The sequence below is a fragment of the Lynx rufus genome, unplaced genomic scaffold, assembly GCF_022079265.1.
Source record: "Lynx rufus isolate CCGP_SWC_20201006 ecotype Redwood Valley unplaced genomic scaffold, mLynRuf1.p SCAF_11, whole genome shotgun sequence".
NCBI classification, from domain to species: domain Eukaryota; kingdom Metazoa; phylum Chordata; class Mammalia; order Carnivora; family Felidae; genus Lynx; species Lynx rufus.
Genome location: NW_025814825.1, coordinates 27738440 through 27764065, shown reverse-complemented (window position 1 = coordinate 27764065; position 25626 = coordinate 27738440). Strand labels below are relative to the sequence as shown.

Sequence of the window (25626 nt, the reverse complement as noted above, 5' to 3'; positions counted from 1 at the left end):
CAGGCTTAGGGAACTGTGGTCACTAGTGCAACAAGAGGAGCTTGCATACACACACACACACACACACACACACACACAGAATCACAGATTTATAATGCTAGACCATGGGTCGCAGGGAACATGCATTCCTAACAGAAGTTAAGATCCGTGGTTTAAGAATTACAAGTGTGATTCTATTTAGAAGAACTGTCCTTCCAAAGTCCAGGGTGGCCCCTCCTGGTGATCACTGCAGCAATATCCTTGCTACTGGCCAGAGAGGGGAGAGTTGCTTTTCCTAAGACAGAGCATAAAGAGGGAGATAATGATGTAGAAGAGGGTTAGTAGGGGACAAGGACCCAGTCATCACTGTGAAGGGCAGTACCAGTCCTGGCAGAGTGTCAGGTGGTGTCACATGGGGAGCAAAGGGAGTTTGCAGGGCAGAGGGCTCATGGGCACTCACGGACTCTGGGGTAGGAGAGATGGCCCCTTTGCCCTGCCAAGGATCCATTAACAAGTTACAACAAACAGCTGGAGTAGAGACCCTGCTTCCCAGGCCCACTCTGCCAGGATGAGCCCAGAGAAGCAGGAAGGTGACTTTGGGGGGTTCTGGGAAATGGTGTTCAAGTCTGATGCCTCCAGAGAAAGGGTGCCCTGCACAAACCAGGGAGAGGGGCTGATGGGCCAGCTCCCTTGGGGCCTGAGTAACAGAAACCCTGATGGAATATGAGCTCCAGGAAGACCCAGATTTTTATCTGTTCATTATTTCACTGCTTTATCCCAGCACCTAGAACAGTAACTGACACATATAGGTACTCAAAAAATGGCTGCTGAATGAATAGATGGATTAACCATTGAACAAATGGAAAGATGATGGATGGATGGATGGATGGATGGATGGAAGGAAAGAAGGAAGGATGGAAGGATGGATAGATGGAGGAAGGTAGGAAGGAAGGAAAGAAGGAAGGATGGATAGATGGAAGAAGGAAGGAAAGAAGGAAGGATGAATGGATGGAAGAAGGTAGGAAGGAAGGAAGAATGGATGGATAGAAGGATGGATGGATGGATGGATGGATGGAAGGATTGATGGATGGAAGGATTGATGGAAGAAGGATGGATGAATGGATGGATGGATGGATGGATGGATGGAAGGATGGATGAATGGAAGAAGGTAGGAAGGAAGGATGGATGGATGGATGGAAGAAGGATGGATGGATGGATGGATGGAAGGATGGATGGATGGAAGAAGGTAGGAAGGAAGGATGGTGGATGGATGGAAGGATGGAAAGAAGGATGGATGGATGGAAGAAGGATGGATGAACGGATGGAAGGATGGTTGGATGAAAGAAGGTAGGAAGGAAGGATGGATGGATGGATGGAAGAAGGTAGGAAGGAAGGATGGATGGATGGAAGGATGGAAAGAAGGATGGATGGATGGATGGAAGAAGGATGGATGAATAGATGGAAGGATGGATGGATGGAAGAAGGAAGGAAGGATGGATGGAAGGATGGAAGGAAAGAAGGATGGATGGATAGATGGAAGGATGGAAGGAAAAAAGGATGGATGGATGGATGGAAGAAGGATGGATGAATGGATGGAAGGATGGATGGATGGAAGAAGGAAGGAAGGATGGATTGAAGGATGGAAGGAAAGAAGGATGGATGGATGGATGGGTGGAAGAAGGATGGATGAATGGATGGAAGGATGGTTGGATGAAAGAAGGTAGGAAGGAAGGAAGGATGGATGGATGGATGGATGGAAGGATAGAAGGAAGGATGGAAGGAAGGAGATGGATGGATGGATGGATGGATGGATGGAAGGATGGAAGGATGGAAGGAAGGAAGGTAGGAAGGAAGGAAAGAAAGGAAGGATGGATAAATGGAAGAAGGAAGGAAGGAAGGATGAATGGATGGAAGAAGGTAGGAAGGAAGGAAGAATGGATGGATAGAAGGATGGATGGATTGATGGATGGAAGGATTGATGGAAGAAGGATGGATGGATGGATGGAAGAAGGAAGGAAGGAAGGAAGGAAGGAAGGAAGGAAGGAAGGAAAGATGGATTCGTGGCTAGATGGATGCATACATGCATGCATGCATTAGCGAGTAAATGGATGTGTGGATGCATGCATGGATGCATGGATGGATGACCAAACCTGGGGAAATGAAGACCCTAAGGGCCTAGAGACAGCAGAAACTAACCAAGCAGGCATGCTGTGCACCTATCCCAAGTGGATAACCTTAGGTGGCTGCTGCTGAGGTGTTGCAGTCCATGGCCCTTTGTGCCCAGGGGGAATATGCCAAGCACGCTCATGCCCTGCTGGCCTAGGCTCCTATGCCCGGTCACAGGGCAGTGGGGATGCCAGGATGGGGCAAGGACTGACAACAGGCGTGCATCCCTCATACTCATCGCGTGTGTTCTTGGCTTCCAGCCCGCTCCAAAAGCCTGGTGATGGGGGAGCAGAGCCGGAGCCCTGGGCGGCTGCCATGCCCCCACAGGCTGGGCCCCATACTGAAGGAGGGCTGGCTGAAGAAGCAGAGGAGCATCATGAAGAACTGGCAGCCGCGCTGGTTCGTGCTGCGTGGGGATCAGCTTTTCTACTACAAGGACAAAGATGAGACCAAGCCCCAGGTGAGAAGCACGTGTCTTGTGTCCTGGGGCATCACGGCAGGGTCCGAGGGAGGGCTAACTAGGCCCAGGAGAGGGGAGAAGGCAGAGACCCTCCTGTCAGGACCTCCACTCCTCCAGCCCCTAAGCCACTGACCTCACTCACGGTGACACTTAGCCAGGATTTCCAAAGTGATTGTTATTCCCAGCCCCCATATTCCTGGTATCACAGCTTGTTTTACTGAAGCACGGGCACAGCTTCAGCAAGGCAAAGGTCTCCGTATAATGTGGATAGAGAGCCTCTCTGCACAACTTAAGGAAAACAAACCTTCCCTGCATTCCTTTCAGCCTCTTGGTAACACTCCTGTTACTTCCGCTCTCCCAGGACATGGGCACTCAAGACGAATCTAACCCTAAACTGAAATCCGGCTCACTGTGGAACCCCTGTGTCCAATGCCTCTGCCTCTCAGTGGCTCCTCCTGTTCTCCACCAGTACTGCACAATCCACCTGATCCAAGGTCAGGTGGGTGGGAGTCTGTGCACATCTCAGCAGTTCCCACCGTGTGGAGATGGGGTCTGGGGGGGTGCAGAGAGGGTGGTCAGTGATGGGCAAGGTGGGAGGAGGGACCCAGGCACAGCACGGGATCACATGGACATCACCGTGAAATGACCTTCCCACCCCTCTTTCAGTTCTTCTGAGTCTCTCAAGGAGGAAGCATCTGTTGGGTGCAGGCATATGTTTAGCCATCTCCAGGGTTTGGGATCCTCCCTTAAAAAATGGGGACAGGGATGGGGACAAGGAAGGAGCTGGCCTCATCTCAGAGCCTTCAGTGGCAACAGTGCATACGTTCTGTCTTCACTGTAGTATTCTAATGGTTAACTTCTGTTTGTGGAAAGTAGTACTGGGTTCCGTTCATGACAGTGATACCACGTTTTCCCCTCTAAAATACATCTAAGTTAAAATTGAAAAGTGTTTCACAGCAATGTGAATGTACGTAGTGCTCCTGAACTGTACACTTAGAAATGGTTAAAACGTTGGGGTACCTGGGTGGCTCAGTCGGTTTAGTGTCTGACTTTGGCTCAGGTCATGGTCTCGCAGCTTGTGACTTTGAGCCCCGCATCGGGCTCTTTGCTGACAGCTCAGAGCTGTGTCTGTGTCTCTCTCTCTCCCTCTGCCCCTTTGGATTCTGTGTCTTTGGATTCTGTGTCTCCCTCTCTCTCTGCCCCTCCCCCCACTCGCACTCTGTCTCTCTCTCTCAGAAATAAACATTAAAATTTCTTTAAAAAGAAAGAAATAAATAAAAATGGTTACAGTGCTAAGTTACATGTTATGCATACTTTACCAGAATAAAAAAATAACTACTGAGTAAGACTAAAAAACTTTTCCATAAATGCCAGCACCGAGGAGTGGTAGGGAAGACACAGATCATGAAGGAGGTTCTGAACTACAGCTTAAGAAACCCTGATCTTGTCCAGACTCCTTGGTTTCATAAGGAAGGAACACAGCTCCCAGAGACGTTGAGTGGAACAAACAAACTTTGGAGTCAGGCAGATCTGAATTTGATCTGCATTAGATCTAGCACACTAGCTTTATGACTTGGGATAAGTCACTTACTTTTTTTTGCTTTTGGTTTTTCTCACTGCTAAATGGAGACATTATTCCCTATGCCATAGAAATGCACTAAGGATCAGCTCGTAGCACATACACATATCTGATGGCAAATTCTAGCACATGGCCTATCTGATGCTTCCTCAGCCCTGCCCTTGCCTCACTCCCCACCTCCCCAGCCCTACCACTGAGCCCACTTCCAAGACTGGGCACCACGCTTCCAGCTTGCCCACCACCATTTGCCTTTTGGCCTTTACTCTTTGTGTTCAAGACCAGCCTTGGCCCTTCAACGATGGCTTTTCTGGCGGACCCGTCAGTGACTCTTACGTGTGACCGTCAGGTCACTCTGGTGACTGTGAAAAATTCCAGGGTTCCTAGCATCTTAGGACCCTGTTTGTGGCCCCTCCTGTCATTCCCTCCTGGCCCAGCCCATGGTACTGTCTCCTGGGAGAACTGCATGTTGATGCTGGGCAAGCCCAGGGGACAAAAGGAACACACTCAGGTGACCCGGGCCATGCATGGGCCCCTGCCACGGGCTTCCCCACAAACTCCTCCTCCCATCTCCCATCAGCTCCAGCTCCATGAGGAAGCTGTGTCTCCCGGATTTCCTGAACTGGACACTCCCCTCCCTCCCCTTTCATCTTTTCCAGATTTCAGTGGCTTGTAGTAGAAACAACTAATTAGATGGTGGTGTCCGCGTCCTCAGCCACCAGCCTGGAGGAGCCTGGGGCCCCATCCAAACTAAACCAGGGCATTCACTGCCAGAGAGCCTTTGGATCTCTAAAAGGAGACAGTGTCTCCCAACAGATGCCAGTGTCATGCCCAGGGCCCCTGTTCTGGCCCCTGGCCGACACTCTCAAATCCTCACGGGACGCTGTTTCGTCCCATAATTCCTTCCCCCATGAAGCCTGATGGTAGCCCTGTTACACAGGCCCCCAGTCTCCAGGAGACTGTTGGTTAAATTTGACTCACTTAGCTTATACAGTATGATCTCAAACCTGCATGCCTGCTGGCAAAATAGCCCACACATTTCCACTTAATTGCATGAACTACATGTAATGGACTAATTCCCAATATCTGGTTCCTGGAAAAATGTGCCCTGCTCACTGTTTACAGTGACAGAAGGGCCCAGGCAGTAAGCACCCTCCTGACAGACAGCCTGTCCTCTGTCTAGCAGATGTAATTGTCCAGAGGAGGGAAGTCCAGCTACCCTTGATGCTGCCCAGAGCACATAACACGTGATGAGGATAACTCTCGGCCCACGCTCTTGTTCTCTGTCAGAGCCCCATCACTTCCCTTCTCCCCTTCTCACTAGCGGGAGGGTCAGCGGAGAACATAAGAGCTAGAGATGGGGAAAGTCAAGATGGAGGAAAGGGGCCGTATGGACTCACACGGGAAGATAAGGCAAAAGTGCTGTAGGACAGAACCTGGAAGTGTGCCCCTGTCCCTACCGCTTTTCCCAGCACATGCCCCTGATGGCTTCTCCAGCAGACAGACCTTGTGGTTACTAATAGAAGATTCCAGGTTTTTGCGTCTTAGCGGTCTTAGCTTCCGCTGGCAGTGTTTCTTGAGCCATGAAACCTCCTACCACATTCTTTGTTGAGCAGCCTGGTCCGTTTCCACCGTTCGAGGACTCACTTAGTCTAATGATCTGACACCCAAGTCCTTCACTTGTGGGTCTCTTGGTTTTGAATAGAAAAGGAACAGGACAGAAATGGGAAGTATAACTTCCAAAACATGCGATGGGGAAAATGTAACAAATTCAATGTGATCAGCTCAACACATGGGCGGAAAATGGAGGAAAGGAAAAAAGACAAGAGGGAAAGGTAAATAGAACACAAAAAATAAGCGACTAGGATGGCAAGGATTAGGAACAAAGTGTCATCATCACAAATGTCAGATTCGTCTGTCTCTTAAATGACAGAAAGTGGAAGACTGGCTTTAGAAAAGAGCAAAAACCGGGGCGCCTGGGTGGCGCAGTCGGTTAAGCGTCCGACTTCAGCCAGGTCACGATCTCGCGGTCCGTGAGTTCGAGCCCCGCGTCGGGCTCTGGGCTGATGGCTCAGAGCCTGGAGCCTGTTTCCAATTCTGTGTCTCCCTCTCTCTCTGCCTCTCCCCCGTTCATGCTCTGTCTCTCTCTGTCCCCAAAATAAATAAACGTTGAAAAAAAAAAATTAAAAAAAAAAAAAAAAGAGCAAAAACCAACAAGGTTGCAAAACAAAACGATGGAGACAAGATAAGCCAGCAAATGCGATCAGAAGGAGAGCAGATTTAGCAACATCAAAATCAAATATAATAGAATGCAAGGTGATGGGAACAAAGAGAAATATTTCATAATAATATAAATAACATACCGAGAAAATAGAGCACGTGCAAACTTTTATGCTCTTAATGACACAGCTTTGAAGGATGCATAAACAAAGAAAACCAATGCTCATTGTTCTCCAATTTGTTTCAAAAAGTGAAATTACAGGGACACATTCATTGACTATAGGACAAAAGAAAGACTTTTAAATTAGCAAAATGATACTGAGTGGGGGCGTGTATGCAAGAGAGAGAGAGAAGTTCTATACATGTGGAAATAAAACACCCACTTCATAATACTTCCTAAAGTAATAAGGAAATCAAAAGTTAAATCAAACTTCTAGTTAAGGATGACTAGATTTAAAAACCCCGCAACTCCAGTGTAGAGCCCTGACTGGCGCTTTTGAAGGTGTGAACACACCTGGGTGGAAGGGAGGGGGGAGACAGCCCCCCACAGCATCCCGGATGCTAGAAGACAGATGGGCGAGACGTGACTGATTCAGCAGACCCAGGAGAGCTAAAGTCTGAGCCCGCACTAGGACAGCACGACGATCTGTCTGGTTTGCAAAGCAGCGCCCCCTCACTTCCCACCAAAGATTCAGGAATTGGCAAGGCCAGATATCTCTGGAAATGAGGCCAAAAAAGGAGCCGAAAACAGGAGAACTGGTGGAAGGTCAGCGTAGAAAGCAACTAGGTCGCAGATCTCCTGAGCAACCTCACGGAAAGCCTGACTGCCTTCCGTCTCTGTAACAGTGGAGTTGGTTCTCTGGGAGGACTGGGAGCAGGGCACTCCAGGCTGAAGACGCTGGCCTGCTGGAGCATGAGACGGGGATTGATGGGCTCCAGTTACTTAGCACCACCCCCCACCGCCCCCAGTCTCCATCCCACATGTGGCTCCCAGGCCCCAGCAGTCAAGAATAGCCCTCAGGAAGGAAATGAAGAACTTTCACTGAAGAATCTGACAGGCTGAGAAAAAAAAAGTATATATATATGTGTGTGTGTATATATATATATGTCTATATATACATACACATATATATATATATATATATATATATATATATATATACCGACAGCAGCACTTCCCCAAGGGAAGCAGCCCTGGCCCATCTCTCTCTGTTGGCCTGTCATGTAGACAGTTCCTCATGGCCCCTCATACAGCTTCTGGTCACTATTTACAGAACCAGTCGTAAGCAGGGATGAAAAGGTTTGGGTCACTACCTATTTAAGGAAAGAATCTCATGTGAAGGACAGACACATACACAGGAAAAGGAAGGGAGGAAGGAAGGCAGGAAGGAAAAGAAAGAAAGAAAGAAAGAAAAGGAAGAAAGGGAAAGAAAGAAAGAAAGAAAGAAAGAAAGAAAAGAAAGAAAGGAGAAAGGAAGGAAGAGAGAAAGAAAAGTGGAAAGAAGGAAGGAAGGGAAAGAAAGAAAGAAGAAAGAAAGAAAAAAGAAAAGAAGAAAGAAAGAAAGAGAAAGAAAAAAGAAAGGTGGAAGGAAGGGAGGGAGGGAGGGAGGAAAAGAAGAGAGGGAACAAAAACCATGCGGGGGGGAAATTTTATATAAAACTATGCACGACTTCCTCAGAGACAGACCAGTAAAATGGACAGTCAGAGAACAAACCAGTTCCCAGAATCCAGAAATAAAATATCAGAAACGAAACCCCAAGGGAAGAGTTAGAGGGAAAACATGACACAATCTTCCAGAAAGAAGAGAGGAACAATCCAGAGGAAAAAAGGAGAGGTAGCTCAGTGTCTGAATGGGAGGAGTTCTAGAAAGAGGAGAGACAAAAATCCTTAGATGCTTCCTCGAAATTAGATCTCTGGCAGGGGAGCATAAGCCCTGAGTGCCGACTGCCATAACCAGCCTTGCCGTGGAGGTGCAGGAAGGTGCAGGAAGGTGCAAGAAGGTGCAGGAAGATGCAGGAGGTGCCCATCTAGGGGCAGGGACATGAAAAAAGCAAAATCTCAACCTTCCATGCTGGGAATTGCATAGATAATACCTAGAATTTTAATTCAAGACATAGTAATGTAAGCATACTATTTTGAAATGAACATAAGAAATGAAAGAGAAAAGCCCCGGCAGAAAGAGCTGGAAACAGTGACGGAGATTCGGACAACGTGGAAGAGGAAGGAATTGCTGCCTTATGCCAAGCGTTGTGGGACTGTTTGATTCATCTGACTGTATTGTGATACAACCTTAACTAAAAAAAGTGGGTGAAATAAACTGAAATAATTTAGCTGGGGAGTCCTCGGAATACAAGCTGTGGGAAGGACACAGAGAGTGAGGTGGTGATCAAAACACTCGGGATTTATCTGTATTCTTTTCGTGTCTTACAGTGAGACGATACCCATTGAAATCCATATTTTACAATGTTTTTAATTAAAACAAGAAAAGAAAAACTAAAACCAGAAAAGGAGTGTGACAGGGACGCAGCCCTAGAGAATTCTTTCTTCTTTAGGTAACCAGAAGGTGATCAGCTGAGGGTTTGAAGGGCTCCCGCTTCTGGACAGAGTCACCAAGCCCAGCCAGCCTCTGCAGAGCTGACCTGACACATTGGGGGTGCTCAGAAAATGCATTTAAAGTGAACTCGGATGGGGGTGGGGGTTTCTGGCAGCTCACGTTCAAGAAGGAGCACAGAGTCTCTGAAGTCCAAGTGCGAGGCTCATCGCATTGGCGGGAACGCAAACTGTGGACGGGATACCAGAAGCTGGATGTGGAGGGGCTTGGTTGCCACGTCTGGGAGCCTGTGTCCTCATTCTGTCAACAGTGTTGACGGGCTCTGAAGGTTTGGGGGCTCAGATTTGGCCCTCAGAGCTCTGAGAGGGAAATCTTCCAGCACCAGGACAGGCAGGGGATGGGAGGGGGCCAGGCTGGAGGCAGAATGACCATTCAGATGGGGCTCTTGTCCTGACATCGGGTGTGTCTAGAAAACCTGCCCTGCGCAGGAGCAAGGGGGTGGGGGCCTTGGGGGCCGCAGGGGAGAAAGCGTGGCAGGTGACAGCTGCAGCCTGGGGTGACAGAGTCTCAAATCTACGCCCCAGGTTGGCTGATGCACCACAGGCATTAGTGGAGGTGATTTAACAATCACCTGGAGGGGTGCCTGGGTGGCTCAGTAGGTTGGGCGACCGACTTCGGCTCAGGTCATGATCTCGTGGTCCGTGAGTTCGAGCCCCGCGTCGGGCTCTGTGCTGACAGCTCAGAGCCTGGAGCCTGTTTCGGATTCTGTGTCTCCCTCTCTCTCTGACCTTCCCCCATTCATGCTCTGTCTCTCTCTGTCTCTAAAATGAATAAACGTTAAAAAAAAAATTTTTAAAAACAATCACCTGGAGAATGGGCTGGCTTTGCTTTTGTTTTTTCCAGGGGGATAAGCGATGGGAAGCTCGGCCTTGGGAGAGGAGATTGATTTAAAGTTTGATTTAATTTCGAGTAAAAGCTTGGAATTGGGAGGAGGAAAGACAAGATGGATGGGAAAGCAGATGCACTTCTAGGAGCAAACATTAACACTGGACAGTCAGGAGCCAGAAATCTTAAAGAAAGAGGAAACCTCTGGGGAGGAGAGAGAGGCCATCTGACCCTAGAGCTTGAAGGTCACAGGGAATGTGCCAGCATGCAGCCAGTCAGCCCTAGCCTCTGCCTTGTGCAAGGGGAAGACAGTGCTGTCCTGAGCCGGTTCCTCGGGTCCTTGCCCCTGGAGAAGGTCCCTGGGTTCCTCGGATGAGGGAAGTGGGGGGCTGGCATCAGGCCTAGGCTAGTGGGTACACTACCATAGCGCCTGAAGGCCAACAGATGTGCAGCAGGACCACTAGGAAGCAGCTCTTTGCTGTGCCACTTAATGCCAGCCTGCAGAACCTCTCAGCTTTGCCTGTGTGACACTCTACCCAGCACCCCCCCCTTATCTCAGCCCTGTCTGGGGGCCACAATCAAGATGCTGTCAGGCCGGTCAGAGCCCAGCCCATGCTCACAGCAAGGCAGAGAGCGGCCCATGCGTCAGACGCTGCTTCACGTCTAGACCTTGTGAATCCGGCTCAGCTGGAGTTGATTTAGCACACGCTGACTGAGCATCCTTCGTAGGTTGTGAGCTGTTGCTCAAACCAGCCCAAGAGGATGATGACGATGATGACGACGACGACTGCTGCTGTTGTTGATATTGCTGCTGCTTTTTTATAACACTTCCTGAGTTTAATGTCTGTTCCCCGGTCTAGACTGTAAACTTCATTCAGACGGGGCCACGGTTTATCTTACTTATCCTTTCTCTTTTCCCACCACCTAGCACCGCACTGAGTACATACCTGATTCTTGGTAATATTTGACGCTTACGTGAATAATTGAATGAGTGGATGGATGAATGAAGAAACAAATTGAATGAATGAGTGAATTCTGACCCAGCCTTGTGTTGGATGCTCAGTAGGAAAATACTTGTTTTTGTAAAATGCCTGATGGCTGGCAAGGAGGTAACTGGACTGCGTTCCCTTATTAGAATGTAAGCTCATCAAGGTCAGGATTTTGTCTGTTTTGTTCATATCTGTGTCCTCAGTGTCCCGAGCAGTGCCCGACACAGAGTAGAAGCTCTGTAAACACTTGTTGAATAAACGTTCATGATTTCCTTTGAGGCTCGGAGCAAGCTTACAAGGGCAAGATCTAAGTCATTTCTGTTGTAGGCATGGAGAACGTGATGCTCAGAAAGATAAAGTGGAAGCTTATGTGCTATAATTTTCTATATTTAGACTCAGAGAACCTGGGTTCAAATTCCATTTTTGCTGCCTATGAGCTGCAGATGTGGGGAGGTCTTTGAAGCTCCCACCTTTGGTGCAGTGTTCTTGGGCCCTGGTTGTGCTAAGGACCAGACAGTGGGAATGGGGGGGGGGGGTGTCAGTGCTGCCCAAACTCTCAGAGACAAGATATGTACAATCCTTCAAATGGGATCTAAAATAGAAGAGCACCAAGAAGCACCAAGAAGCCTTCTAAAATGAAACGTGAGGGGGGCCTGGGTGGCTTAGTCGCTTAAGCTTCCGACTTTGGCTCAGGTCATGATCTCAAGGTTCGTGAGTTCAAGCCCCGCGTCGGGATCTGTGCTGATGGCTCGGAGCCTGGAGCCTGCTTCGGATTCTGTGTCTCCCTCTCTCTCTCTCTGTCCCTCCCCCACTTGCTCTCTCTCTCTCTCTCAAATATAAATAAACATTAAAAATTAATTAATTAAATTAAATGGGAAAAGCAGGTGACAGATCCAGAAAGTGAGGATCGTCCAAACCCACAGGTTTCCCTGAGAGCAGCCTTGCATGTGGTCCACGCTGCCTTTTTCAATAAAGAGTCCATGCCAGTGGGTGTCAGGACTGCCGTGGACACCCGCTGTCTGGACCTCAGCAAGCCGTTTTACAGAATCCCACATGATAGAGAAGGACAGACTTTTGTTGTCTGGTTTCCATGCTTACCAGCTAGTAACCAAAAAAGGGGATTTCCCGCTCTGAGCCACCATTCCCCTGTGTGGGGTGAGAATCACCACCGACCGCAAGGGCTGCCGTGACAGTGAGATTCAACATGTAGGCAACACCTTAGAGGTGGTCTTCTCCCCTGGGTGGGACTGGAGCCAGTGAAGGCTTAGTAAGTCACCCAGCTCAGTGAAGCAAGACGAGTCCAGTGGTGTGCATCATGACCCTGATCTTGGCTCTGCCTTACTTCCTGGGTTTGAATCTAGCTAACAGCAAACACTTCTATGCATTACGAACCAGGCATGGTTCTAAGTGCTTCGCATGTATTAACTTGCTTTAATGTTCATACCGACTGTAGGAGGTGTGTGATAGGCTGGTGTCCGAGGACGGCCACCGCCCGTTCCTGCCTTCCCCTGAGTGCACACTGCTCCTCCCCACAGGAATTGGAATCGATTTCCCCTCCTCTGTTCCTGATGAGACAGAAGTGGTGCTGGGCAAGTTCCAGGTTCGGCCTTTGAGACTCTAGGCAGTTTCTGCTTTTGCTCTCACTCTTCTATCTGGGCCATGTGGTTTCTCTCCTGCACATGTTTCCTCATCATTCTGTGGCCCACTCAGGCATCCTCACAGCATGGCAGTGGCTTCCCAGAGCAAAACCAAAGATGCATTTAGTGAATCTGCAGAGCTGGGAGGGACAGCAAAGGCAGAAAACAGCATCGAGATTCAAAATGACTTTGACAGGCTGGTTTCATGGGAAATTGTTAAGATAAAATATAAAGTCCTCCCTTTGGTTCAAAAACAATCACTTGATTTCACGGAAGAGAGAAACCTAGATTAAGAATAGGTTGAATGAGGCAGAGGTAAGAGTTTTAATCAGCTTGAAAGCTCAGTACAGACTCTGCAGGTTGTTATTGAGATGCACAGAAATTAGAACAAGGGACGGGAAAACCCATTAAGCTCTGCCGTGGTCACACCAGGTCACAACTGTCACATGAGAGCCCCTCGAGGCACCACACTTTCAGTGCAGCAGGACAGCCAGGATGGCGAGGGGTCTGAACTCCTGCCCACATGAGGCACAGACTGAATAAATCATCCAGAGAAGACAGATCCTGGGAAGGGCACCCGTTCGGTCACTGTACCTCACGTGAACAAGACTACCTGTATTCTGTGGACCTCCAGAAGCTGTAGCCAGGACAAGTGGAATTACACAAAGGCCACCATGTCCCCCTGTATGTGAAGAATCCTCTGTTCAGTGGAGCGGTCTTCTGGTCAGGGCTGAGCTCCAGTCCCTGGTGCTGTGCAAGCCGAGGCCAGACCGCCACTTGGCTTCAAAGAGAGTTGGTCATTGAATGGGAAGTTGGCCAGAGAGGATCTCTGAGTACCCTTTCAACCCTCAAAGCCAAAACGCCAGTGAAGCCCTTTCAAGGCAAAGAGGAATAGAGGCACAGTAACTAGAGTCAGCCAAACCATGGAAGTTTGCAGAAGTTCCTTTCTGGATGAATAGAACACAAGCCTGAAGAAGCAGGCAAGCTCTGGGGGTCTGGCCAGACCAGGAGAGCTTCCCAGAGTTCCTGCCATTGGCACCACCTTCGGTCTTGGGCAGCTATTCGGTGAAAAAGCTCCAACCATTGCACCTGGCAAAGGTCTGCATGGAGGCACGGTTGGTGGCAAGAGGGCTGATAGATACAGACCTTGATGCCAGGGGACCTTTGCAAGCTGGTGTCTCCAACTGGTCCTGTTTAGCTTACTCGTAAACTTGCCCCTGACTTCCTTAGAACTTTTGGAGAGCCTGGCTTCTCTTCCTCCTTCCTCCTTTCCACCTGCAAATCTCTGTCCACAAAAGGGCAAGCAACTAATTACTTCCCTAGCTGCTACCATAGATCTTGCCACAGTGAATTCTAGCCAATCTAGCTGCATGGAGAAGGAACACAGGAGCATGACGGAAAGGTACCGAATACAGCAAAAGCCCCACTCGCTGCCTCAGGATAACTCAAGAGCTAGCGAGCAGGTGCCCCCCACAGGGGGTCAGAAGTCGCCGTGAGCTAACTGGGGACTGATAGTAACATTACCATTAGTGCAGCGAAGAAAAATTAGACAATAAATGTTTTCTTGTTTAAACTGTCCTTGGGGTGGGGGGTGGGGGCTGCCTGGGTGGCTCGGTCGGTTAAACGTTCGACTCTTGATCTCAGCTCAGGTGTTGATCTCAGGGTTGTGCATTTAGGCCCCACGCTGGGCGGCGCATTGGTCTCCACATTGGGCTCCACATTGGGCTTTGTGCTGGGTGTGAAGGCTACTTAAAAAAAAGGTGTCCTTGGAGACAACTTCAAATGCTTCTTTTGTAAAGAATTACTCTTTGGAGTCTTCTAGAAAGAGAAAGCCATCATTTATTTAGGTTCGAATACCAGATATCAAATATCAAATATCAGGCTTTCTTTTTAAAGGAAGCTTTATATTTTTGAAGCTATTTGGGAAATATAACTCCCCACTATTAAACAGATAAAAACGAAAATTCTAGCCAGTTACTCTAAATCAAACAGAAACATACTTAGTAAATTCAAATCGGTAACAGCAGCCAACTCATTTTTAAACAATTTTTAGACAAGATTTAGTTAAAACCGTTTTTTCCTGTGTTTGGCATGTCAAGGAAAAAAATAGAAGATTGAAGGAATCATCCACAAATAATGTGTTTTAAAGCTTATCTTGTACAATACAGCAGTGGTTTTGAAAGCGGGCCCCCTGCTCTGGGCTGATGGCTCAGAGCCTGGAGCCTGTTTCCGATTCTGTGTCTCCCTCTCTCTCTGCCCCTCCCCCGTTCATGCTCTGTCTCTGTCTGTCCCAAAAATAAATAAATGTTAAAAAAAAAATTTAAAAAAAAAAAAAAAAAAAAAAAAAAGAAAGTGGGCCCCCTGAAATAACAAGACCAGTAATAACTCGTGAGTACCTACCGTTAATCATTATATGGTAATATTTGCCACTGTTGTAGGGAAAGCAAACCAAGATACTAAGAGGTCTGATGACACATTCAAGAATATATAAATCACAAGTGATGAGTGTCTGGTTGCCCCTGAATTCTTTTGCACCCAGAATGTCACTGCCTACAAAACGGATCTTTGCCTTCTAAAAATGACTTCTGTGTTTCCTTGAGTGTGGCCTGACCGTTCATGGAGATGTAATGAGCTTCTCTCAGGGTCTGCTAATTTAAGTCAGCAAGGATGTTAGCTTATAGTACTTAAACGTCTCCCACTTATAATCAATCCTTTGGCTTTCTGTTGAACCCAGTTAATTTATAGTAATAGCTACAAGACTGATTGGTAAATTGCTAGTTTTGTCAATTACTAGGCATAAAAATGAATCAAATGACATTGAGGCAGCATGGAAAATATATTTCATTCATTGTTTAGACCAGAATAACTTACTTTTAATTATATTTGGGGCATTCTAGCTCCTTAATACATTAGTAGACCACTGAGCAAAATGGAGGGGATTGAGAGCGTCCGTGTAGGTCTCCTGCCTTGCCTGGTCCCCCGAGGACAGAGGGAGCATTTGCTGAATGAAGAGCAGCTTTTGAGAGGATGCGGAGGAGTTGTGCCTTTCTCAGCAAAACACGGCCTAGGCCCTTTGGTGGCAGTCACCGCCACAGGTCAGCCGGGCACAGGTCAGTGTACAAAGAATCCATACCGTGTTTCTTAGACGAACCTGTTCTCAACTAAACAGTCCAGTGGCCGCTCTCAGAGGCACTATGTGCCCCAGAGCACAGCAGTAGTTGAAGAGCTTAGAGCAATAAGACAGAACCAAACCTTTTCCAGCCAAGGGACAGGCCCTCCCATCCAAGGCGAGCCCCTGGACCCAGCATCAGCACATCCCAATAGTGCAGATTCTGAGCAGAAACAAACTTCTGAGGAAGCGTGTCCCAAAGCATGGGCCAGGCTGAGTAAGCAGGCTCAGCCTCTGGGACGGCCTGTCCATCGTGGGGTCAGAAGGCTGGAAACATGCCAGGGACGATTGCATGAAGAGCAGGCTTATGGTTCATTGCCAAGCACCCCGGGGCTGTGGAGAGGCCCTGTGTCCCACCCCCTGCCCCCCGCCCCCCACCGCTCCTCCCGGTGTGGGACAGGGGCCAAGTGGTAATGCCTACTAAGGGCTCCCAGTTCAGAGGGAACACCAGAGGCTTTTCCAAACCCGCCAGGCAGGCTCCAAAGAACCAGGGCAGGGTGAGCACTAAGGTGGGACAGAAATCTACACCAACATCCACCCAAGTCCTGGATCAGAGAAAATACCGGAAAGAGGCGGGTGGCCAGTGAAGACGCTCTCCCCTTAAGAAACTCAGAGCATGTGCCTCTGATGGCTGGTTCCCATGTGAATGCACCAGCCCTCTACCGCAGATACCGAGTGCCGTGGGCTCCATATGGATCGGGCCTATCTCTGTGTCTCCCTTAAGCCTTCCATCTGGAAAGCCAGGTATTTTAAGGAGGCAAAGAGGCCTACCATCGGGTCCAGTGAGCCATGGGGGAAGAGAGGCCACTTTCATGCTCTGTCCAGGGGAGATCCTACAATGGCTGGGGACGGGCCAGGGACTGCTGTGATAGCCGCGACCCCTTACTTACACAGCAACCTACAGTCTTGCTGGGCTCCTTCCAGTGCTCCAGTCTAAATAGTCAGGCAGGAAATGGATGCCACATGGCCATCACAGCTCGAGGCCAGAACCCAGACCTCCCTCCAAGCCCTGCGCAGAGCCTCTGACCACGAGAGTGAGGCAATTTCCCTGTGCCTTCTAATGCCACATTAGATGGGCCTGATCTCTCATTGCCTTTCCCTCCCAACATCCAATCAGATGAGCGAGAGAATAATCTTTATTAATTAAACAGCTTGGCCTACATGAAAATACAATGTGTAAATAGTACTAGGATTCTAAAACTTTGTGTGTGTGTGTGTGTGTGTGTGTGTGTGTGGCCAAGTGAGCAGTTTGGGATAAAATTATCTAAAGTTTAATTTCTCAAAATAACTTCTAATTAGTTACAATAAACAATGCTAAGTAGTCCTAAAATCCCAGCACCTAAACACAATAAAAATTTATCTTTTGCTGTGGACCAGGTGACAGCCTTATCTGTCTCTCAAGGCCTCCAAGGTTGACCCAGTGTGGGGAGGAAGGAGAGAAGGCCGGAGGTCACTCCTGCCCAGTCCCACTGGCCAGTGCTTTGTCACCACTAGAGGGTTCAGGAAAACCACTGTGTAAGCATTTTGGTCCACTGGTCACGAGTACTAGTTCCCCTGTGTCCCTAGACGACTACTCAACACCACTGTGAGCCTGCAACGGTGACCCAGTGACGCCAGGACACTAAATCTAGTGAGCACGGCCTTTACACAGACACTTGCCAACCTGGCATTGTGTTTCGTCAAATGCCAACCTGGCATTGCGTTTCGTTCATGACCCACGAACATGGTCACGGGCATTAGAACGCCCACATTGATGACAAGGGCCTGGGGTGAGAGGCTGAGCCCAAGGCTCCCTCACCAGGGTGGAGCCGACGTGTTAGCTGAGGACATGAGGCACAGACTCAACCCCGCCACCTGCTGAGAGGCTTAGGAATCCAGTGAGATGGGGCTGCCTAAAGGAATGGCCTTAGAAATGACTCAGTGCAAGTCGGGGGTACACGGGGGTCTAGACCAGGATGCTAGAGTGGCACAGAATGAACGAACAAAGGAACTAACTAACTAACTAACTAACTACAGGGAAGACCAGGACCCCAGAAAGAGGACCCACCCACCATGCAAAGGACACTCCCTTGGGGGTTGGGTTTGGCTGTTGGCCATGAGGCTGGAGGGCTCATGGGGGCTCTGCCAGACCCCATGCTTAAGGCTGCAAGTCTGCCCCAGGCCCCAGGCCCCAGGCTTACCCTTGGATCCCAGCTGGATCCACCTTCATGGGCTTGGACCCTGGGCTGGGCAGCCCTGCAGTTAGGGATTCAGGGACTGTGGGCAGCTGAAGGTGCAGGGAGCTGGTGCTCAGACCCCAAAGTGCCTGCTTGCTTCAGGACACAGTGCCGTCCCACAGGGTACACCTGGTGACAGGCTCTCTAGGGAGACTAGGGAGAGCCAGCAACTCAGTGGTAAAGCAAGGTGTGGGGACACGAGGAGCACACCAAATGCATTTGGAAGGGACGGGACACAGCATCACTCTGGAATCTGCTGGGAGAAACTTTGGGACCAAGTCCTTAGCAAAGACACAGCCTGGATCAGTGACTCATCTCAACCCCTTAGGGAAAGCACCCCAGCCAAAAAGCGATTTGTCTCCAACTTCAGGTTGCCTTTCTTAATATCTGCATTTTAGACAGTAATAGCCGTGGTTACAGGCTTGTGTGATAAGGAAAGGGAGGATGTTCCCTGCTTGGCACTGAACTTCATTCTGATCTGTGTTATTTAAAATTCGGAGTGGTTCAGTTCCTGGTTGGGTGTCAGAGGCTAAAGCTTTTTAAGATTGATCTGAGGCCACAATCAGAATTACAGGAGATAAGGTACCTTGAGTGATTGCTTTTTGAAACGTGTCTGCAATTTTCCAAGATGCTGCCGGTGGAAAATCTTATCATGTCCTTGCTAAGGAGCATTTCAGAAGTTGGTTCTTCAGACAGTCTCCCTCCAGACAGAGTGAAAAGTGAAGACTTCCCAGACAGCCAGCCTTTGATCAGCTTGGAGAGAGAGCTCAATTAGAGGGCGATGTTCTCAGAACTATCACGAACCCTAAAACTGAGACGGGTGGGAGGAGTGCAGACATCCCAGGTCCCGCAGGAGGTCCCCACAGGGCTGTCATCTCAAACTGTGAAGGAAGAACCCCCCCCTTCACCCTCCTGGGACTCCTGAATCTACATCAGACCTTATTTTGTGCCACAAGCAATGGTATTATTGGCGGAGAGGATGTTCCCAGAACAAACCGGCGTGGTGGCCAAAATAGGTTTTACAATAATAATTATGACAATTACTCCCTATTCATTCGGCCTTTAGTGCTTACAAAGCACTAGCTCAGGCAGCCCAGTGAGGAGCAAAGGACAGAGGTTAATAGCCTTGTTTTTACAGGTAAGAAACCCGGGCCTCAGCCCAGGAGCTGCTTGAGTCCCACCTCAGTGACAATGTCACAATAATTACAAACCTCTAGAATTATTTTGAAATGTTTATATATATTCTAACTCCCATGAAATGGTCATAAGCGGACTCCACTCCCTGGCTATGAAATAATTCGTAAATCACAACAACACCACTTACTCGGGACAGGCACTGAATCCGGTGCCATCCAGACATTAGCTCACGAAATTTTCAAAACACAGCACGTGACAGAGGGGGAAACTGAGGCTGGGTGAGGCAACCTAGTTCACATGCTTACTGTGGGTAAGCGGTGGCAGAGGAGTGACACCAGATATGTCTGCAGCACATACCTGTGAGGCTCCCGTGACAGCCCCACACCACCCCAGACCTAAAGCGTCATCGTTGCTTACCTTTTTGCAACGTGGGCGGGTCCTGGGGGTGAGACAACTGGATGGAGATGAACAGAAATCTTTGTCACTGTTGCTGCTGTTACCCTCACGGTCAGTCCCCTGGACCGAGCCGAGGCCTCCGGACCGCCGGGTGCCCTGGGAGCTGTTCCCAAGAGGGATCATTTTGCCCAGCGGGCTGCAGCCGCCTCTCCAGCGGGCAGAGGCTTGTGCCCTGGTTAGGCGGCGTGGAGGGTAGCTGTCCCTAGATCTCAGTCCCATGAAAGTTGAGAGGCCTGTCGCTTCCAATGTTTTGAGAAAGGAGGAGGAAGGGAAGATCACCGTCCTTTGCCTGAGAATGACAGAGGGACATTCCGGCTGAGGAAATGCTGGCCTGGCCCTTGACACATGAAGTGAGTAGCGTTCCGTCAGGGAGTTACCGTGGAAAGTTGGCAACAGACCTTCGGGTGTGGGCAGCACCCTGTGAAGTATCTGACTACGCTTTCTTTCTTTTTTTTTTTTTTTTTTTTACTTTTATTAAATTTCCTTATTCTGATGCCAACATTACGAAGCAAACCATAAAGCTGTCTCACCACTCCATCCCACAGTGCAAGCTGTCACTGCCATTTCTGTATGCTTAGTAACGTGCAGGTTCTTGAGAGAGGGCAGTAACAGAAATTGGGGTGGGATCGTACTACAATTATTTTTCTAGCACCCCCTTTTTTTACTTAACAATTCATATTAGAAGACTTTTGCATTTACCTCATTATGGAAGGCAATACCTGAAATAATTTAACCACTCCCCCATTGATGGACAAGTAAGCTGCTTTCCACTTTTTTCCATCAGGAAAACAATGCTTCGATGAGCATCATTATACGTGCATCTTTATGCATTTGTCTTTCCTTGGAACAAATTCTCAAAATTCACCACTAGGCTACAGGGATATTTTATTTTAACATTATTTTAGAGATTGCAAAATTGCTTTCAAAAAGGCTTTATCAAATATCAAGCGTATGAGAATGCCCAGCGATGTAGAGAATTTTCCGTGAGCTTCTTTGCCACCCTCGTACCTTCTATGGTAAAGCATCTGTTCAAATCTTTTGCCTACCTTAAAACTGGATTGCTTCCTCATTATTAAATTTTGAAAATGTTTTGTATATTTTGGGCCCAAGTCCTTTATCAGACTCATGATTTTCAAATATTTTCTCATTCTCGGATAGTCTCATATTCTCATTTCTTTTCTTTCATAACTCATATTTTCCTTCTCTTAGTACCTTCTAAGGAACTGTTTTTATTTGAATGAGTCAAATTATCAATTAGTTGTTTCATGAAGTGAGCTTCTGATGTACCTAAGAAATATTTGCCTAATCCAAAGTCATTAACATTTTCTACCAGAAGTTTCAGTCTTAGATTTTGCATTTAGGTCTATGATTCATTTCAGCATATTATTGTACATGATGTGAGCCATGGATCAAAGTTTATTACTTTTGCGTGTGAACATGAAATTGTTCCACTTCCACTTACCGAAGACACTTCCTTTCTTCACTGGATTGCTTGTGTGCCTTTGTCAAAAATCAGTTGTATATATATATATACACACACATACATATACATATATATACACATGTATGTACACACACACACACACATATATATATATAACTTTTATGTGTATGTGTGTGTATAAACGCCCTGTTCTGTTTGATTAATCTACTTGTCTATCTTGATGCCAATATCACAACAGTTCTGATTACTATAACTTTATAATAAGTCTTGAAATCTGGCAGTATTAGGTATCCAACTTTGTTGCTGTTTCAGAGTTGTCTGGCTATTGTCAGGTCCTTTATATTTTAGAATCAGCTGGTCAGTTTCTACAAAACACCCACTGGGATTTTGACTGGGATTGTATTAAATCTAGAGAGCAATTTGGGGAGAATTGACATCTGAACAATGACTGGTCCTCTGACCCATGAACGCAGTGTCTCTCTCCATTTATTTATATCTTCTTTCATTTTCACTTATAGATTTTAGTGAACAGAGCTTAAACATCTTTTGCCATACTTACCCTAAGTATTTCATATTTTTGATGTAAATTAAAAATGGTTTTGATTTTCAGTTTCCAGTTGTTCAATGGTAGTATCTAGAAATATGATTCAGCTAAGTGCATTTCTCTTGCACCCTTGCAACCTTGCCAAAATCATGTATTAGTTCTAGTAACTCCAAACTGGTAGTTTAGTTTCTGTAGGTTTTCACCAGATTTTCTACATAGACAATGGGTTGTCTGTGAAAGAACTTTTACTTCTTCCTTTTTTTAAATTTTTTTAATGTTTATTTATTTTTGAAAGAGAGAGAGAGATGGAGTGCAAGCAGGGGAGGGGCAGAGAGAGAGGGAGACACAGAATTCAAAGCAGGCTCCAGGCTCTGAGTTGTCAGCACAGAACCTGACGTCGGGCTCAAACTCATGAATCGTGAGATCATGACCTGAGCCAAAGTCGGATGCTTAACCAACGGAGCCTCCCAGGCGCCCCTTACTTCTTCCTTTCCAATCTGAACAACTTTTCTTTTTCTCACATTGCTATAGCAGCTAGGACTCCAGTATAATATTTCATAGGAGGTAAGAATAAACACCATTGTCTTGACCCTGGTCTTAGGGGAAGAACTTTTAGTATGGTATTAGCTTTTAGTTTTTTATAGATACCCTTTATCAGGTTGAGGAAGTTGGTTTTATCCCTAATTTGTTGACATTTTTAATCAGGAATGGATGTTGAATTTTTTTCAAATGTTTTTTCTACGTCTACTGAGATGATCTTATCCTTTTTCTACTTTATTAATACGGTGAATTATAGTTTGCCAGTTGTTCCTTATATATTTTCCTTTTTATATGTTGTTTGATGTGCTAAATTCTGGCTGAGAATTTTTGCCTCTATGTTTCTGGGGGATCTTAATCTGTAATGTCCTTTTCTCGTAATATCTTTGGCTAGTTATATGTAAAGATAAAGCTGACCTCATAAAATGCATTGGAAAATAGGCCCTCTTTCTTAATTAAAAAAAAAAACAACAACCCTGTGGATAGTATCGGTATTATTTTTTTTAAGTATTTGACAGAATTGAGTAATAAAGCCATCTAAGCCTAGAGTTTTCTTTGTGGGAAGTTTTTAGCTACAAATTCCATTTCTCTGCAAGATATGGGGCTATTTCGCTATTTCTTCCTAAGTGAGCCTCAATGGTTTGTGTCTTTTTGGTCCATTTCATCTAAGCTGTCTAGTTACTAGCATAGTGTTGTTCTTAATATTACCTTATCCTTCTAATATCTGAAGAATCTTCAATGATGTCACCTCTGTCATTCCTGCTATTGGTAATCTCTTTTTTTTCCTGATTAGTGTGACTAAAAGCTTATCAATTGTATTGATCTCCTTAAAAAACAAGCTTTTGGTTTCATTGATTTTTCTCTATTATTTTTCATTTATTTGTAACCACTCTGATCTTCATTTGTTTCTTTCTTTTACTTTGGGTTTCACTTGCTCTTCTTTTTTTTTTTTTTTTTTCAACGTTTATTTATTTTTGGGACAGAGAGATACAGAGCATGAACGGGGGAGGGGCAGAGAGAGAGGGAGACACTGCATCGGAAACAGGCTCCAGGCTCTGAGCCATCAGCCCAGAGCCCGACGCGGGGCTCGAACTCACGGACCGTGAGATCGTGACCTGGCTGAAGTCGGACGCTTAACCGACTGCGCCACCCAGGCGCCCCTCACTTGCTCTTCTTTATGTACTTTCTCAAGGTGGAGGCCTCAAAGGCCTTTCTTTCCAAATATCAGCCCTGAGTGCTATCACTTAGCCCTTAAGCACTTCTTGAAAAGCATTTCACAAATTGTTATACGTCGTGTTTTTGTTTTTATTCAGTACAAAGTACTTTTTGATTTTTTTTATTTCTTTTTTGACCTATGGATTATTTAGAAGTATGTTCATGGGATGTCCACATAAGTTGGGGATTTTCCAGAAATCTTTCTGTTATCTCCCCGTCCCCCACCTCCACCCAGTGCCCGCACAGTGCTGGGATCAAAGCCAGGCTCTTGACTCGTGGAGGCAGGAGGGATGTGGGCGGCCCAAAGCCAATGCTGAAGGTCTCTTGCTGCGGTAGGAACCACACTGGGATTCACAGAGTGAGCCAAAGTCACGGCCTGGCTCTCCGTGACGGCGTCTTGCGCACCAAGTTGGTCAGCAGCTGCTATCACATATGAGAGGCAAGGCGCTCCAGCGTCAGCCAGGGCTGGGCGCACCTCCCAGCCTGCCCCTGCCAGCAGTGGGACAAGGAGCTGGCTGCTCTACCTCTCCAACTTCCAGCTGCTCGTCCAGGAAGATGGGAATAGTAGTACCTGCCCCATGAGGCCTCCAGATTTAAACAAACAATCCAGCATTGATTAAACAAAGAGCCGGGAACATAGAACCAGCTCCCCAAACAGTAGCTATTACTGCTTTTCTATTTAGCTGGAATAAAAAGTAATGTCAGTGTCAACAACGTTACTCCCATTTTATGGGTGACAGCTATTGAGGAACAGAGGAATAAAGCAAAGTGCCCAGTTACTGAAACAGCAAACACCAGAGATCATCCCATTAACCAGTGATGGATCTTGTCCACGCCCTCTAATGAGCACGTCTCCCCATGCAGGGGCTGCACTCCTAATTTATTCCCAGTAGCTCCAGATTCTCTAGCAAGAAAGTAACTGATCATTCAGTTACAACAGTTACCAGCTGGTTCTCTGGTCTATTGCTGTAATTTCTCTAAAGCAAAGACATTGTCCTGCCTTCACGTGGCTTCTGTGAGAAAAGGTACGTCCGTGTATCTCCCCTCAGCATGAGACGCCAGCAGCCATGCAGAGGCTCCAGCCACCTGCATTCCTGTTACACCCAGGAATTGCCTGGAAGAGATGGCGTGGGGAGATGAACACTGTGAGCACACACAGGAGTCGGGGGCTGGGGGTGGCATGATCATGCCCCTCACCTGGGCAAACACAGATGCAAGCGTGCTTTACTATGTTGCAGACACTGCCGTAATGCCTTCCCGGGATTCGTTCTTCCAATGCTCACAACAGCCCCACAAAGTACTATTATCATTCCTATTTCACGAATGAGGTTTTTGTGAGATTGCACAGAGAGGTTAAGCAATTTGTCCGAGGTCACACAGCCACTAAGTAACTGAGCCAGGATTTAAGCCCAGACAGGTACGCTATGGAAATGGAATTTAAAATAAGTTTTGCGTGGAGAGAGCAAAAAATGTATAGTCAGAGCCACACGCAGTCTTAAGTAAACAAATCTGAACATGAACAAAATGAAGAAAAGTCACAGCAGAGATTAGTCGTTAACAGAGAGAGGGAACAAAGGGAACAAAGGAGGCCCTGCCTAGTGCTGGGGGGGGGGGGGGAGGAAGGGCTAGAGTAAAGGTGATTGTGACAGTACCCATCTTGAGCAGGACCTCCTGAACAGGAATCTGGTGTCTCAATGCTCCCTAAGAAGTGGGAGTTACTGTGCCATTGTCCAGATGTGGAAACTAAGGTTCAGAGAAGTTAGGTGTTCTGCCTGAGGTCACACAGCCCAAAAGTTCAGGGTTGAGACCCAAACCCAGAGTACCTGTCCCTGCACCCCATGGTCTTTCCCTGCGTCTTCTAGCCTACCAGATTTCAGCATTGGAGAGTAGGGTGGGCCCACCCCCTGTCATGTACAAACACAGATACCCCAGGCACACGGCATGATCTGTGCTGGGTACCTACTGTGTACTAGCTGACTCCCACTGAACAAGAAATAAAATCCCACCTTCTGGGAGGGGGCAGAACCGGACTCATAGAGCTGTTGACCTCCCATGTCACTTCAGGGACAGCTATATACAAGAAGCCAGCCCCAGTGACAGCCTTCCTCTCCCTGACCCTCAGAACCTAAACCTTGTGCCCCAGAAAGGCTGCAGATGGCTGCATTAGAATGGGGTGGGGTGAGGGGGGTGGAAGGGGGTAATAATGGGGGCCTTCCTCCCTGCTCCAGATATGCATTTCTGTGCCTTAATGAAGGAGTAACACCTCCACTCCGTCTCGGCCCTGCTTGGGGGCAGAGTTCTTCCAACCACGTGTGTAAACCCTAACGTCCACTCCAGTCCACCGGGAACCCCGTGCAGACTCCTGCTGGAGCCTGATCCTGAAGCCCCACCCTCTCTCTCCAGGAGCCCTGACCACAGGAAGGAACCCTTCCCCTGCCATCTCA

At 47.5% G+C, this 25626-nt stretch overlaps 1 protein-coding gene across 3 annotated transcripts in view; it reads left to right on the top strand.

The window, feature by feature from the left end:
• Nucleotides 1-25626, top strand: part of ARHGAP22 (Rho GTPase activating protein 22) — a 142751-nt gene that overhangs the window by 23940 nt on the left and 93185 nt on the right. For all 3 annotated transcript variants that reach the window (XM_047073082.1, XM_047073081.1, XM_047073083.1), the window contains exon 2: nucleotides 2406-2605. In XM_047073082.1, the coding sequence (XP_046929038.1) occupies nucleotides 2406-2605 (200 nt within the window). The remainder of the gene's footprint in view (nucleotides 1-2405; nucleotides 2606-25626) is intronic.